Source organism: Anopheles moucheti, chromosome 2 (genome assembly GCF_943734755.1).
Source record: "Anopheles moucheti chromosome 2, idAnoMoucSN_F20_07, whole genome shotgun sequence".
Lineage (NCBI taxonomy): Eukaryota > Metazoa > Arthropoda > Insecta > Diptera > Culicidae > Anopheles > Anopheles moucheti.
The window spans coordinates 21,955,856-21,970,428 of NC_069140.1; the positions used below are offsets into that span (position 1 = coordinate 21,955,856).

The window sequence follows — 14,573 nt, forward strand, 5'->3', positions numbered from 1 at the left end:
AACAGGTTAAGTAATAATCGAGACATTCACGCAAAGTTCCAACTTACATACGGCTTTATTTCAAATTGTTAACTAACTTAAATGTAACTCTGCATTGGCAGTTCAGTTGCTTTGATCGATCACAAATTCACAACGGAGTGCTTCGATTGATTCGCAATTCTTAACTTGCGCAGCGTTTGTCAAGCCATTGTTGGTCCTTATGCACTTTGTTGTGCGATGTAGCCCTAGCTGCAGTAACAGGTATCAATACTCTGGAATTATTCAATAGGCAGTAATGTTCACAACGGCCACCGATGGTATAATGTGTGCCCAGTCCGGGAACTGTTCGATTAACTTTCGGAAATCGTCGGTATGTTTGTTTGCATACTCCCAGTACGTGTTCACCCAGCTCACATCGAACAGCTTCTCCTCGCCGTCCTGTGATAGAGACATCTCTGGATCGTATTCGAAATCGAACGTGACCGTCCATGGTGCATCGTCTGCCAAGCCGTACGTTATTAGCACAAAATGGGCACGCTCCCCATTGAATTCCATCGTCCCCGGTACAGTCTCCATGAGGCTCCATGCCACCAGCTGGACACCAGATCTGGGAGCAATGATCAGCGCTGACTGCACGCAGGTCTGGTACCGGTGAGTAATGCTAAAACTGTACCGCCGAGTTGTGGTGGATTGCTGTTTCATATTAACAAGATCAAACGTTGGCAGAGTATGCTTTTCTAGTACCGGTGGTGAACCTTCTATCCAATAGTTACTAAACATGGAAAGAAGAAGCATGTGTTAAACAATATGTAACATTTGGAAATCAATTGTGTCACCCACTTGAACCGAATCTGGTGCCAGATGGAATAGAACGGCACGCCGCAAAAGAGCATCGTACGGCAGGTTTCCATTTGCCGCATCGGAACAGCCTCGGATGGTTTCGCAACTCCACGAATCACACGCACCGCATTTCGGTCCATTTCGCGAAGCAAAAATCCAGAATTTTGCACCACAGGTCCAGCATTTCTGTGCGAAACTTGCAGTGTATGCTAGCCAAAGGGAAAAAATAAACGTGTGCAGCTGATGAAAGGCATCCCGTCAGAAATGATTGAAAATGAACCTACCGTAACATAGTGTCTCTGCACGGACGGTTCTCCATTGCTTTCGTCCCGATACGGGAAACCGACCTGCGTGCAGCATCCGATTAGAAACGCAATCATCGCAAAAACGGTCAAACGTGCGGTCAGTTCGGAAGTTTGCTTAAGTAACCCAACCAAAGGCACCAGATAGCTGATGCACAGGATGCCACCGCAAGCAACCAACAAACCGATCAGATACTCGGGGTTGGCCCCAGCGCCCATTCGTCCGGTAAGCGGTATGAACAGTTTTAGCAGCAGATGGTAAAAATTGGTCGCCCAGAGCAGAGAGGGTATTTGGAATGCTAGATGCAGGGCAAGCCAACGTCTTGGCTGTCGGTGGTAGCCAAGTACCGAGGGAAGGATGGTGGACAATAACGAGAGAAGCAGAATTACTACGAAGATGTACGCGCTACGTATGTTGGCTAAGGTGAGTGGAATTATCAGCAACGTCCAGAAAAGGTTGACTCCAACCAGCCGACAACGAACTGTTTGCGTGAGGTTGAGCACCGTCTGCAAGTCGATAGAAATGGAATGGAAAAGAAGGAAATGGATGTATTTTTGATTTGGCAACGGCTTAGTATATCCCAAAAATTAACGCAATGGAAATTGTTTTAGAAAGGAGAGGGAAGAAGCGAACGAGAATGGGTCTGGAATATCAGGGTTTTAGAAGGAATTACGTATACAAGACCGTTTCATGTCCTACAGCTGAAGGAGATGTAAAAGTCGAACGAAAGTGAGGAAGAATTAAAACAACTTCATGTATCCGATGAGAACCGTAGACAGAATTATGGAATATAGATACAATAATGTTGCCAAGGACTCCAGAAGTTGAGTTCCTGAATGCTGGAATAATTTCGCAATGAAGAATCGCGAGAACGTTCTATGGAATGCACTCTTTACGTGAGATGGAAGTTTTGTAGGTGGGAAAACATGTTCCAAAATTAGTCTAACCCGAGCTCCACATAAAGATTTCATACTCCTTGCAGAACCACGAAATTCGTCCTTCGTGCATTTTATTAAACGCCAGGGGTTCCACTAGACCTCGGCAACGGTAACGTGAAAGTGCTCCAATGGCAAGAAAACTCACCATCAAGGACGTGAGCGTGACGTAAAGAGGAGATAGAGCAACATTTAAAGATACACAAATGAGTGGCGAGAATGAATACGGGAGTAACCAATCAGAGAAACGATCGAAATTATTTTGAAACGAGGAACAATCAGAGGAAACGCAGGTAGGATGATTTTAAGATAATCTGCATAGCATAGAAAACACTCCTAATGTGGGCGAGAAGAGATTGAATAGTGCAGAGCAAAGTTTAACACAGTAAGAGCTATGAGTTAGAAAGGTTCCAAGAAACCAAATTGTGGAACATATTTGGCTAGATGGAACTGATAAGACAGATGGTCTGATGCGACATGAAATAGATTAGAATCTTACATTAAGCAACCTCCGAATTACCCCGAAATGTTTCAAATTATCTTACCTTCTTATCATTGAACCAATGGTTACAGAGCCGATGGGCGAAACAGTGCACCAGGATAACGGGACATCCGTACAGCCCGAGGATAAGATATGGTGTTGAGAACCACGACATGGCCCGTCCGACTGCATCCAACCGGTTAGCAATGATCAACACCACTGCGAAACTTGCGGCCGTCCCACAAACCGTACCCAGCAAACCAACCAAGGTTTGTTTCAAGATGCTTCGTTCACCAACACGTCGAACCGGTCGGCAGAGTTCCATCAGCGGTAGAAGCAACGACAATACGGCAAGTGTTACATTAATTATACGACCTGTGCTGGCACTGTAGTGCACGAAGAACAAACCGAGCACGTCGAAGAACACACTGTAACCCTCGGACAGGGATGTGTCACGGGCGGCACGGCTCAACGCGTCACCATTGGCCAGTTCGCGCGTGAGTGCTAAGATGTTGTCGCCTGTACGTTGCAATACCGGCAGTGTCAGATAGTCAATGGTATCGTAACGCGTATGATATCGATACCCATTGATCGTATACGCAAAGTCCATCCCCGGCACGTTACCAAAGTCTCGAAAGATTCGAAAATCCGAATCGGACGGTATTATCCCCGACTGGAAGATCTCTTCCGAGACGGTCTGTGCGGCCGGATGCCGAACAGCGCGACCGTAAGCCTCAATCAACCATGGATGCTGGGGACCGGCTTGGAAGAGTTGCTCCTTGCCACCCGAACCGGCCGATTCGAGGTTCAGGAATGCACGTACATCCCGCGCCCATCGGTGCTGGCTAACGAACCCATGTGCCGCCTGCAGTGGCGTCTCTTCAGCGCCGTTAAACAGAAACACAATCGCGTGGCGGTTCCGTTCCGGCACCCGTGACAGTACGCGCAAGATCTCCAACATGACCGCACAGCTACCACCATCATCGCTCGCTCCCGGGCTGCTGGCCACAGTATCGTAATGGCAGTTCAGCATCAATGCTCCACCATCGTTTTCTTGCCCGGCCAACCTCACGACGAGATTCTGCACGTTCCGGTAAACGCTCGTAAGCGGATTGCCCAGAAAAGCGATTGGATACGCGCCGGAAATGAGCTGATGCGATGTCTCCACTAGCTGTGCTGCGTGTGCGGTAGCTTTCACCCTTTCCACCTCGCGCCGGATATAGTCGGCAGCGCCAAGTTCGCTCGCCTCCGAACCGGTCGGCTTGGGGCCAAAATCGTTCAGAACCTGCAGATTGTCCCAGGCTCGCTCGGCGATGAAAGCGGTCGGATGGTGGCTTAGGTCGGCGGTCGTCAGTGCTTCCGGCAGGTAGGTGCACAGGTAGCTCGATGCGGTACCGCAAAACAACAGCAACACTATACCCAGAATACCGTGCTGGGCTTCAAGCTGATGAAGGTTAGCTGCATCCTCGTGGGGAGGGATTGAACGGCGGGAATCATCTTCACCTTTGCCTTTCGCTTTCGACCGAACGCTACTGCCGCCGGCCATGTTCACTGTGCTACCACTACCAACCGCACTGGGGATCAACGCTTGACTGGTCTGGAATACGGGTTGCAAAGCAAAAACGGAACAGGTTTCATCTGAGGAACTTTGCGAGATAAATTTGAGGGACCGATTGCACATAAACGGTGTAGCCGTGCTATTGTAGCTTATCAGCGGGTACTACCATGCTGGTCATCGTTATCATACATACGCTTGCTTGCCGCTAGATCCCCTCCACCTGTAACTATCACTTGATCTTCTGGGCCCGTCCACTACAATGCGCGTGTTGCCTAATCGCTCGTTCCCGTGCAGCCGCGACGACCACAATTAAGCCCGTTGTTATTGTCGCTGCAAACTTCTATATCTACCGCTAGCAGTTCTCGTTTACTGCTCGATGCTCGGTAATGGTGACGGGCGTTTCAATGATGCGGCGCTGTTCTGTTTGTGTATTGGTCTAAGAATAGCGTCTACCGGGAGGTTTAGAACCGGTCCCGGACAGCTTGTTTGCTTCCTGAGTTTGAAAATGTATTCCCTGACCGGTGTCGATTTGAACTAAATAATTCCAGTTCTGCAGGATGACACAATTTCATAAATAATACACATCGGATGGCGGATGGGTATTTAATGCCAGTGCTTTTTAGTGGATTGTTTTCGACACATTACTTACCGTTTTGATATTGGCCGGAGCGAGAGTAGATAATTCGTTTATACGTTTACATTAGTTTGTTACAAATATCTCATTCATTAAATTTAGGAACGCTAATAGTTAGGATAAAGGCGGCTGGTGAAGGACGGATCTATCCAAAACCCCATCCGGACCAATCCGCCGTTGCAAGGACTGACTATCCGACTACGTGGTAAAATTAAGTCTAGTAAGTCAGAAATGGCAGGCATCATGACCTAGTAGATGGTCGTTACGACAAGACGAGAGAATATTTCGGATGTTGGTCGGGAGAAGCTTCGTACATCAAAAACTTCATACGAGAAGCGAAAACATTCCATTCGAATAAGTACGGCATAATGACTTCTGGAATTTTACGAATCCCTCCGCGATCAGAAATCGAAATGAATCCATCGCGCGGTCATCTTTCCCACATTTCAGCTTGCTGTACACGTTCTAAACTTAATGTAAATGTTTTCAGAAGAATACGAATGTTCTTCATTTGTTAACGTAAAAAGTTGTTTGATGGGAATTGCACATGGAATTGAAATGCGCTCACTTTTCCACACATCTAGCGGAATTGACGGCTTTGCTTCATCGATTAAGCTCACGGGTGCTTCATCGACAGTGTAGCGCCCTCTGTTGATGGGTGAAGTAACTACCGTCGAACGATCTCAACGTGGGCACGTTTTATTTTGTTGATCACGAACAAAATCCTGAATAAAATTGTTGCTGCCGTATGTTTTCTGATGAACAAAAACATGTTGATCCATATTGGCCAAAGGTTTAAAGGGCTTTGAATGAGACGAATGTAGCAGCCCCGCTTAAAGTTTCTGTGAAACAACCAGCAACAAAAAGCCCGTGTAGACGTGAACCAAATGGTCCTGTATCGCACGGCAGTGAGGCAGCGGAAACAGTTCTGAACTGCAATGAGTTGAGCTAATATTTACTGTTCAAAAATACCTACTTAAAACACACACACACACCCGTTTCATTCGGTTCTATATGATGCACTTTACTGCCGTTTATTGATAGTGGTGTGCTGTACAGTTAATCGAAACTACTCTTGTAGCTCACCTTACATTACACGTTGCCGTTATCCTGCACACTTGTTTAAAAGAACTATTGCACATGTTTACGATAACGAATCACTAGTCCCATTCCCGGCTGCCACTAGTGACTCACAAAACTTAGACTTCGTTATCGCTCCATTTAAAAAAATGGCCATCTGTGTGATGGCCAGAAGTTGTGTGTGTATGAGCAAATAACCCTACTGATGTTACTTTTTCTAACGTTGCCTTAATCACTTGAAGTATACAACGATGGGCAAGGAATACGAGTGTTAAAATTAGCACACTGGTAGCTTTGGCACAGGAAGCACCACATATTATACAATGGCCAATACATTACAGTAAGGATTGTCTTCATGGACCAACAGGGGGTGCAATAGTGGTGGTGGTCGTCTCGGTGACAGGTGTTAAAGTTGTTTCCGGAGTTACTGTCGGTGCCGCAGTCGACGTTAATAGCATGAGCCTTGCCACATCTGCCCGGCATTGCTCTAAATCGTCAGCATTGTTATTGTTGGACACCGCTAATGCTATAACAGTGATCACGAATGCAAACAGGGCCACACTCAGGAAGGTGACCAATTTATTGTTCATTATGAGCTCTGGAACGATACGGAACGATGGAGTATGGTTGAGGCAATGGCGAGAAACAAAAAAAAAAGAACATGTTATCACAGTGGCAGATTGGGTAGCAAAAAAAAAACTTCCACGCCCAGCGGGTGAGCTTATCCACGTAACTGACAAGAAATCGTTTCAACTTACCCCCGAGATTGCGCATGATTTCACTGCATCCCATGATGAACGATTTGAAGTGATTTAGCTGTTTTCGTGTATAATATTGGGTAACACGGTTCTGGCTACAGTCCGTCCTATTCCGCACTATCTCCGCACAGCTCTCGAGCAGCGTGATGATTCCTTATGTTTCCCGGCAGAGGTTACACTTACGACTACAGTTGCACTAGCGCTAGCCCCGAACCTACAGGTGTACGGCGTGCTATCACGCGCGTTATACAAACTGATAAGACATCCCTATCTGCGTGAGGTAAGATAGGAGCGATTTCACTGATCGATCCGGTACGATGTAGTGCAGGTTAACTGTAATGTAATGTTTCCCACATTTCTAACACACCCGGTACTATAGTTTAGAGGAGTGCGATTAGAATTTAGGCAGATAAGCGTTGCTTAACCTGTCGCCTAAATTACTACCACGCGTCCGTCATGCATCAGTCGCGCTTCGCAATGCAATGCTGTTAGATATATAGGGTGTACAGAATGCCTTGACCCGCTTCTCCAAAGTGCACTTATGTCTTGTATGAGTCATACGGTTCGTACAACAAGCCAGATACTTCGACTGATGGCGTTGAGATTGATAGAAGAAATTGGTTCCGGCGTAAAGATAAGCGCGCTCAAGTGTCTTGCCGCCGCTTAGACAAACAGCCCAATAATCAACCAACCCCGGGTTTGCTACTATCGTCGTTCAAAGCTACATGCATTGATAAACATGTGCGAAGAAGATAATTAAAAATAGTACCGAGGGTAGTTAGTGGATCAACATATTTTTTCCGTTCGTGATTTTTTCTTCCGAATGTATTGTGAGATTATTATTCCCTTTGATTTGTTGCTCTAAACAATATCTTCCTTTTGATGACCTATCGGACTCTTGTGCAAAACCCGCTAGTAGGAAAATGTGAGCTAGTAGCTGCAAAATTGCATTTTTTATGGCATTGACCAAGATAACTAAATATCTATTGCTCATATCAACACTTGCCACATCGTTTCATTCAACAAATAATGACTAAATTGTAACTGTTTCTGAAGATTTCCGTAAGTGCTCATATCATTCATCCGATTGTTTTCTTTTATTCAAAGCGGCCATTTAGAATAGTGGAGATAAGACATTTTAGTTAGGAGATGTATCCTACTCTCCGAAGCGGGCAAGGGCATCTTATCTCAGATGTTCTCACGAAGTGGAGCTGCGCGTGTCGAGAAAACTTTTATTTGGTAAGGGTACGATGATCTGTCGTTGATATCTAAAGCCCCAGACAGATCAACTACCTGTGCATATCAGGGAATCTTCATATACTTCAAACTGCGTCTAATAAGGAGGGTGTTGCAGCTTCTAGAGTACGAGTACAGGATCAATAAGATGTTCCACATCATGAACTTTGTATGAATAGAGCCAATTGTGGTCGAATTTTCCTAACTACTGATGTTGCGTATCCAATAGCAAATTATTAGATCTAAGAGATCATTAAAATAGAAGCACGATGTCAGCCAAACAACCCAGATCTTCAAGAACCTTCGTTATCTTTGCCCATTCATAATTGAGCAGGTTGTTCTGAAATGGTCAGGTCACCACTTCGTGTCCAAGAAAGTCCGATATTGGGCTCTGTTTCTGCTGCTCTACTCTGCTGAGTCATCTTATTGTTCCGGCCTTCACCATCGACAAGAAATCTGCTCCGCCAAACAGCTCAGATACATAGCTACATTTCGTGCTTTGGAAAAGCCTCCAGGATCTCAGAAGTTTGAGGTCTCCAATTTTCGTTGCCATGGGATGATAGTTATCATGCTAATAGAACGTTCTATATCCTCCAGATCACGTCGATCCTTACCACCACGAGAGCCTCCGAAAAGCAGTTGTTTTGTTAGTCTTAAGACCAAGAATACGAAGTCGCATCTTAACAATTGTTTATGCGTAATTTATCAAACTATAAGCTTAAGATTTTCGAAACATGTTTTACTTTCAGACTTTTGGGGTAGCGAACAACTTTTACAGATTTCAGTGCTTCTACGCCGGTTAAATAGACAGAAACACCATCAAACCTCAAGGAGAACAAATATTTACGATCCATAAGATGTGAACAATTCGGGTGATTTCCGCTACATTTTCCATGCTTGGCTACATAAACATAGCATAATCATTGACGACTTCTTTCCAACATCGGTATGTCAGGTCCAAGGACCACCCAATGAAACTCCGCGCTAAAGCTCACTACGAACGTGCTTACGTACTGGAAGCGGTTTACGGAATCACCTAAATTCCAAACGCAATTGCCCACCTTAAAAGAGGTAAACAAAATTACCCCACCAAATCCACCCTTGGGGGGGGAGCGCACGCTAGAAGATTTTGTAATCATAAAACACCCAGCCCAGCCCGGTGTTCGAAATGAGGCACGATAATTGAGGAAGGGGGTTCAATTGCGCTACATCTGCCTCGAATCGGTATCTTACCCCTGTGGGATACGTTCTCAAACCGTGTTCCACCCGTTTTGCGGCCACGGCCACTTAACCCGGAAACGAAACCTAAAATCAACCTCCACTTCGGGGGGCCGACCGATACCCTACCCACCCACCATGGTTCGGATTGAATTGAGATATCTGTTTGTTTATTGTTTGTACTGGCTTAGAGCCATGCTTTGCATTAAACCTACCATCTTTGTTACATTGTTCATCTAACATTTTTGTTCTTTCTATAGTTTGCATAAATAAGCGATCGTCGCGTGCAGACGATGCAGACGTACTACCCTAGTTGACCCAACCGCTGGGCCGTCCCTCGGCCAGATAGGCGAACCCTTCGCTCGACGGTTCGTATCGCCGGTCGGGCAGATCCTTGACGTACACGTCGCGATCCTTTTTGGTAAAGTTTTTGAACGCACCTAGCAGCAGCAAAAAGATGGCCAGCTTGCCCGCCATCAGCGATTTGAGCAGGAACAGCTTCACCGCGGTCAGCATGAACGGTATGACGGCGGACTGGATCAGGAACGGTAGAATGAACAGGGGCAACACATAACGCAGCATCTTCTTGCCACCGATACCACCGCCCGCTTCACGCCCTGTGGGTGAGTAGAAAACAACCTATTATCTGCAACCAACCTCCTTTGGAATTCTGCACTTACCAGTGTTTAACATGTCACGCACGATGTCCTGATTTAGCTTAACCTTCACGATGTTGTTCGGTTCATCGATGGTCATGTTCAGTACCGGCGGGAACGTGTACTCCTTCGCCCGGTCGGTGGGCTTTTTCGTCCTGGATCGCACCACCTCTTCCGCTTCGTCGCGCTTTTCCCCCGCAATGCGTCCTTCGACCTCCTCCAGAATGTTCTCGATCAGATCGTACTGCCGATCTTTGTCGCCTTTGGTCCCATTCCAACCGAGCACATCATCTTCATCGTCGTCCTCATCATCATCATCGTCGTCATCGTCGTCCTGTACTGTGGCATCGTCTACTTGTATTTCCTCGGGACTATCCGCATATCCCAGCGGTACGGCACGCACACCATCCTGCTGTGGTGTCACACCAACCTCCACTGCTTTGTCCGTCGCAGTCGCCGTTCCGCCAGTGGTTCCGTATTTATTGCGCACACGGCTGCTGAAGACAGCCGCAGGCTTAGCCTTAAGCTCGTCGCCAGCTTTGACACCAGCGGCGACCAGTTCGGTAACGGCCCCATTATTCGACACCTCCGCTGCCGAGCGCGTGTCGGTTCCATCGCTCGGTTCCGGCGGTTTCGCATGTGGTGGATCTTCCAGGCGGGCAGCTTTAAGCATCTGTGCCTGCGCGTCGACACTTTTGGTCTGCCACGATTTACGCATCTCGGCGCGGGTGAGCAACGGGCAGGCAACTAACATGCCGAGCATGAAAGTCAGTTCGCACCAGCCTAATTTCCGTCTCGTGCCCAAAACCATGTTGTTGAAACTAGTGACACACGTGACACAAAAAAAATACGTACACGAAAGTTCTTGCTTGTTCTTAAATACCAAAAAGAAAACTAAACTAAAGCCAACTGCACAGAACACAACGAACGGCGGCGCTCGGAACTCGGCACGCCGGTGAAGCGAGATTCTCCGTCCCGATCTCGACTGCTGAACTTCACTCGCTGGAATGGCGAAAACCGTTGCTCGGTGGAGGATTATATTTTATTGAAAATCTTTGCTACCCATTTTCTCATCTCTTTTCCGGACGGGTTCGTCTATCTCCTTTGCGCGCCCGGTGGGAGGCCGCGCGCTTCAACGCGTACGATCGTGTGCGAGTTCCAACATTTCCGTCCCAACCGTTCCCGGTTTCATCGTGCTGTACACTCCACTCGGCAGCCAGTTTTTCCGACTGGCGTACGAGGGGGGAAAACCACTGCCCGAGCTCGGTCCCACCCACCTGCTTCTCTCGCCGTCTGCTTTGTGGAGCAAACTGTCACACGCAACGGGCCCCGTTCGGGCAAAACTTGCTCAGGCAAACCATAACTATTGCTTCCCCCACAAATACCACAACCCCCCCTGCCGCTCCCATACGCCATCTCTCTCAGGGGGGGGGGGGGGGGGGGGGGGGGCGGTTAGGGAGTTTTTGCGACAGCTTGCAATTTGCTTCTCAAGCCCTCCCCTGTTGATTAGAGCGTTTGTTATCATTTTATGATAATTCACCCGTTTGCCCGCCATCCCGTGTGCGTTAATTTGTGAAATGAAAGTGAAATCCAAATCCGCACGTGTACCTTATTTTCCAACCCCCAGTTCGGGGTGAAACCGGTGCACCCGAAAAGTGCGTTGCCCCATTCTTACGAAAGGTGAGAAAAAAAAACGAATAAAAACGGAAGATGCTTCGCGAATGCAATGTGCAAAATAACACCACACCAGCACACAGCACACGAGTGACACATTCGTTTGCCCTTAGACGAGCAGCTTGAATTAGGTCTCGTGCGTTCCAGATCTAGATCAGGTTCCCTTTTCTGGCGATCCTAGTTCCCTTCGGCAGTGGTAGTGTAACGCATTTCATATCTAAAAACACACACACACACATCACTATGCAGTAATCGTGACATTGGCCATGCGAAACAATTAAATGAAGGTGCGACCACACATTGGCACCGGGCCTGGAACTCCCGGGTGGGTAAGATTAATAATAAGAAGCGAGACTAGAATTTTTAATTTTGGGAGAAATTTATTGTCACAAACGGTTGTCGGTACGCAGCGATATTGGGGGGGAAGGGGAGCCGTGTAAAAGGTGAAAAGAGGGCGCTTAATCGTGATCGGGTCGATGCTACGCGCGATCGTGCATTAGCTGGCCCACATTTGGTGGCCCGTGATCGTGAAAGTTCGCTTGACGCACGTATGCAGAAATAAATAAAATAAATAGTTACGCTTAAGCTTTACCACCTAGATTCACCAGTCCTTATATACGAGCGGTATGGGTGCGGGTGCGGGCGCACTGTAGGCCACCGGGACCGGCGGTGGTAGCGGGGTCGGGAAGCTTCTGGCAATAACTTGCGAGATGGTAAGTACCAGAAGAATTACCTACAAACAGAATGAGTAAAGAACAGAATCAGAATGAAGTCCAATGCATCACCGGCTTCTTTTTTCGTGTACTTACACCGACACCCAAACCCTTCATCGAGACAACGGTCAGGGCGGACAGCAGGGTGGTGATGACACCGACGACGAACGCTGCCGGAATCATGGCGAAGCTGATGCGCTTTAGGAAGTGATGACCAAACGTGCGTCCCTCTGGTGAAAGATGGATGTCGAGCAGAGCAATGGCGTTAGTGTTGTGCATAATGCATCTTTTGAGAAGAGTTATTCGTATGAATCTTTAGCTAGGAGTTCTACGATTCTAATCAGGAATCGACTCTTCAACGAGATTCATGAATTCTCAGAGGAACCCTGAGAGGAGCCCTTTAGATCAAGGGTCCTATTGCGAAATGGTCGTTCAGCAACCGTCGACTGTTGGGGAGGAGACCTACAAACTCCTTGAAGAATTCATGGATCTTTAAAGGTTCATGAATGTTAGAGGATTCATGAATCGGAATCAGCTTTGTCCAACACTGGATTTTATTGTCCCCAACAGGCCCCCGTTAGAATGTCCCCACATCGAATTTACACGTCACCACATCGGAGCATCGGAAGTTCCGCTAACAGCAACTCATGCGAGGAAGCCCAAGTCGTGCAAACAAAACGAGATCAGCTGTAATAGCTGTGAGTAATTCTACTTCCCAGTCGCGTCACATCTGCAACCGCACTTGTGCACAATGAAGTGATAAATTCGTTCCATTCCAGTGCGCACCGACTGGATCCGATCGGGAGAATCCACTGCCAGCCGATGCCCGTTGACCCATTTCTGGGCTCAGGCCCACTGCACAAAGATTGCGCCCGTTTCATTTGCTTCAGATCAATCACTAAACAAGCTAACTGCTCGATTCGAGCAGGTACACTAACCCATCACATCGGCATCGAAACTGCTGCCCGCATCGGTGGTTGCATCGGCCGCACAAGCCAGCGAGAACACTGCACACAGTACCAACGCACCGAAAACGAGCGCACGATCGAAGCTGGCCATTTTGTCTAGAATTGGTGCTTGTTGTTGCGGGGTGCAAAACTTCTTGAAACTTTGCTGAAAACGGCTAGTGTCCGACGACCGCGGGAGCGTTGTCAATTTGGTTAAGCGATTGTGCGAACGACACTGAACGGACTGTGCCGTCGAAAATCGGTTAGATCGGTATTTAAATAATTGCCGATGCGTTCGCACGGTGTGGGTGCGAAGCGTTTTGTCTCGCTTTATTTTGCATAACGGTTGAGGGCGAAATTCCGGACCCCAAAAACCGAAAAAATGTGATGACAACTGCACGACGCGCGGCCCATTGTATGCATGACGGTTCGATTTCCCTTGCCGACCAAGACACCACCAAACATCATCACGGTTTATGGCGTTTGCTTCCTGCCTGGCCGTGTCCGGTTTGCGCCCCGTGGTCGTTCGTACGTTTGGGGCCAATTTTTGTTTCGGTTTGGTGACCCACCGATAAGTTCTCCCCATTTCGGGAGGACGATATGTGTCGTTGGCGCACTCGCACGCATACCAGTGCGCGTCGAACCGTTTCGTGTATCGATTTCACCCGCTACCCATAATCGAACTCTCGCTGCACCCGGGAAAACTCTCGCTTTCGATCACTTTCCTCGAGCGGGGCCGTAAAAGGGAATCCCTTCCGGCCGACCGGATGCAAATCAGCTTATCAGCAACAAACGGGCCCCCATTGCGGACCTCGCGCATGATAAGAACGCACGTACGGGCGCTACAATGTGAGCAGCGGGACAGCTGTGTTGGACAGTGTTTGATAGCAAAAAGAAAATGGCACAGCGTGGCGCAAGAAGCGCAGATAGCACAGATCCCGCCACAGATTCGACCGGACAGGTGGTAAATGGTGCGAAAACCAGTCATGCGACCGACCAGAGGCCAGAGTCAGCGGGCTTTGGACAATATATGGATCACGGCACGGCATTGCAATCCGGATTGTGGACCGCATCCGCATTGCCACTTGGCTAAGCGGTTAATTGTAGTGCAACCGTACCGGACCGGGCAATTATTGGATGCATTTTCTCTGCCCTTGCGCTCTGGCGTCGATTTCACGGACGACGACTTCAAGGGCACCGAAGACATCTTCCTGGGAGAAGGGCTCCACTGAACCCCTCCGACTGTGTGCGTTCTGCGCTATAGTTTCACTTTTCAAACATCGTCCAACGGTTGCCGTTTTTGATAGCGGGATAAGCGTACCGATGAAGGGGACGTAAGCATCTGTTCATTACCCTAGCACCGGAGACATTTGATTTTGTGCGTATTGTACACGGTTGATCTGATGCAGGTTAATGAGTGGCTGCACGGGTCAATTGTTTGGCGAAGTAGATGGGTTCGGTTGTGCTCGATTGCACGTTAGCCGCCGATCAGTCTTGTCGTTGGAAGGAAAGCAATGGCAATCGACCTATTAGTGGTAATTAGAAATTTACTACTTTCTAG

General features: G+C 47.9%; 4 protein-coding genes across 4 annotated transcripts; all 4 read right to left on the reverse strand.

Moving 5' to 3' along the window:
• Positions 1-151: 151 nt before the first annotated feature.
• On the reverse strand, positions 152-4,129 carry LOC128297359 (endoplasmic reticulum metallopeptidase 1-like). Its single transcript, XM_053032987.1, has 4 exons — positions 2,603-4,129; positions 1,104-1,628; positions 820-1,028; positions 152-751 (listed from the first exon to the last, which is right to left on the reverse strand). The coding sequence occupies exons 1-4, from the start codon at positions 4,082-4,084 to the stop codon at positions 262-264; spliced, it is 2,706 nt and encodes a 901-aa protein (XP_052888947.1). The 5' UTR covers positions 4,085-4,129; the 3' UTR covers positions 152-261.
• Positions 4,130-5,739: 1,610 nt separating this feature from the next.
• On the reverse strand, positions 5,740-6,986 carry LOC128297684 (uncharacterized). The gene is made up of 2 exons (XM_053033371.1): positions 6,569-6,986; positions 5,740-6,408 (listed from the first exon to the last, which is right to left on the reverse strand). The coding sequence occupies exons 1-2, from the start codon at positions 6,600-6,602 to the stop codon at positions 6,164-6,166; spliced, it is 279 nt and encodes a 92-aa protein (XP_052889331.1). The 5' UTR covers positions 6,603-6,986; the 3' UTR covers positions 5,740-6,163.
• A 2,345-nt stretch (positions 6,987-9,331) lies between these two features.
• Positions 9,332-10,489, reverse strand: LOC128299339 (uncharacterized). Its single transcript, XM_053035266.1, has 2 exons — positions 9,703-10,489; positions 9,332-9,639 (listed from the first exon to the last, which is right to left on the reverse strand). Exons 1-2 carry the CDS (start codon positions 10,487-10,489, stop codon positions 9,332-9,334), a joined length of 1,095 nt encoding a protein of 364 aa, XP_052891226.1.
• Positions 10,490-11,953: 1,464 nt separating this feature from the next.
• LOC128298717 (protein apnoia) lies at positions 11,954-13,124 on the reverse strand. The gene is made up of 3 exons (XM_053034489.1): positions 13,004-13,124; positions 12,162-12,295; positions 11,954-12,085 (listed from the first exon to the last, which is right to left on the reverse strand). The coding sequence occupies exons 1-3, from the start codon at positions 13,122-13,124 to the stop codon at positions 11,954-11,956; spliced, it is 387 nt and encodes a 128-aa protein (XP_052890449.1).
• Between the last annotated feature and the right edge of the window lie 1,449 nt (positions 13,125-14,573).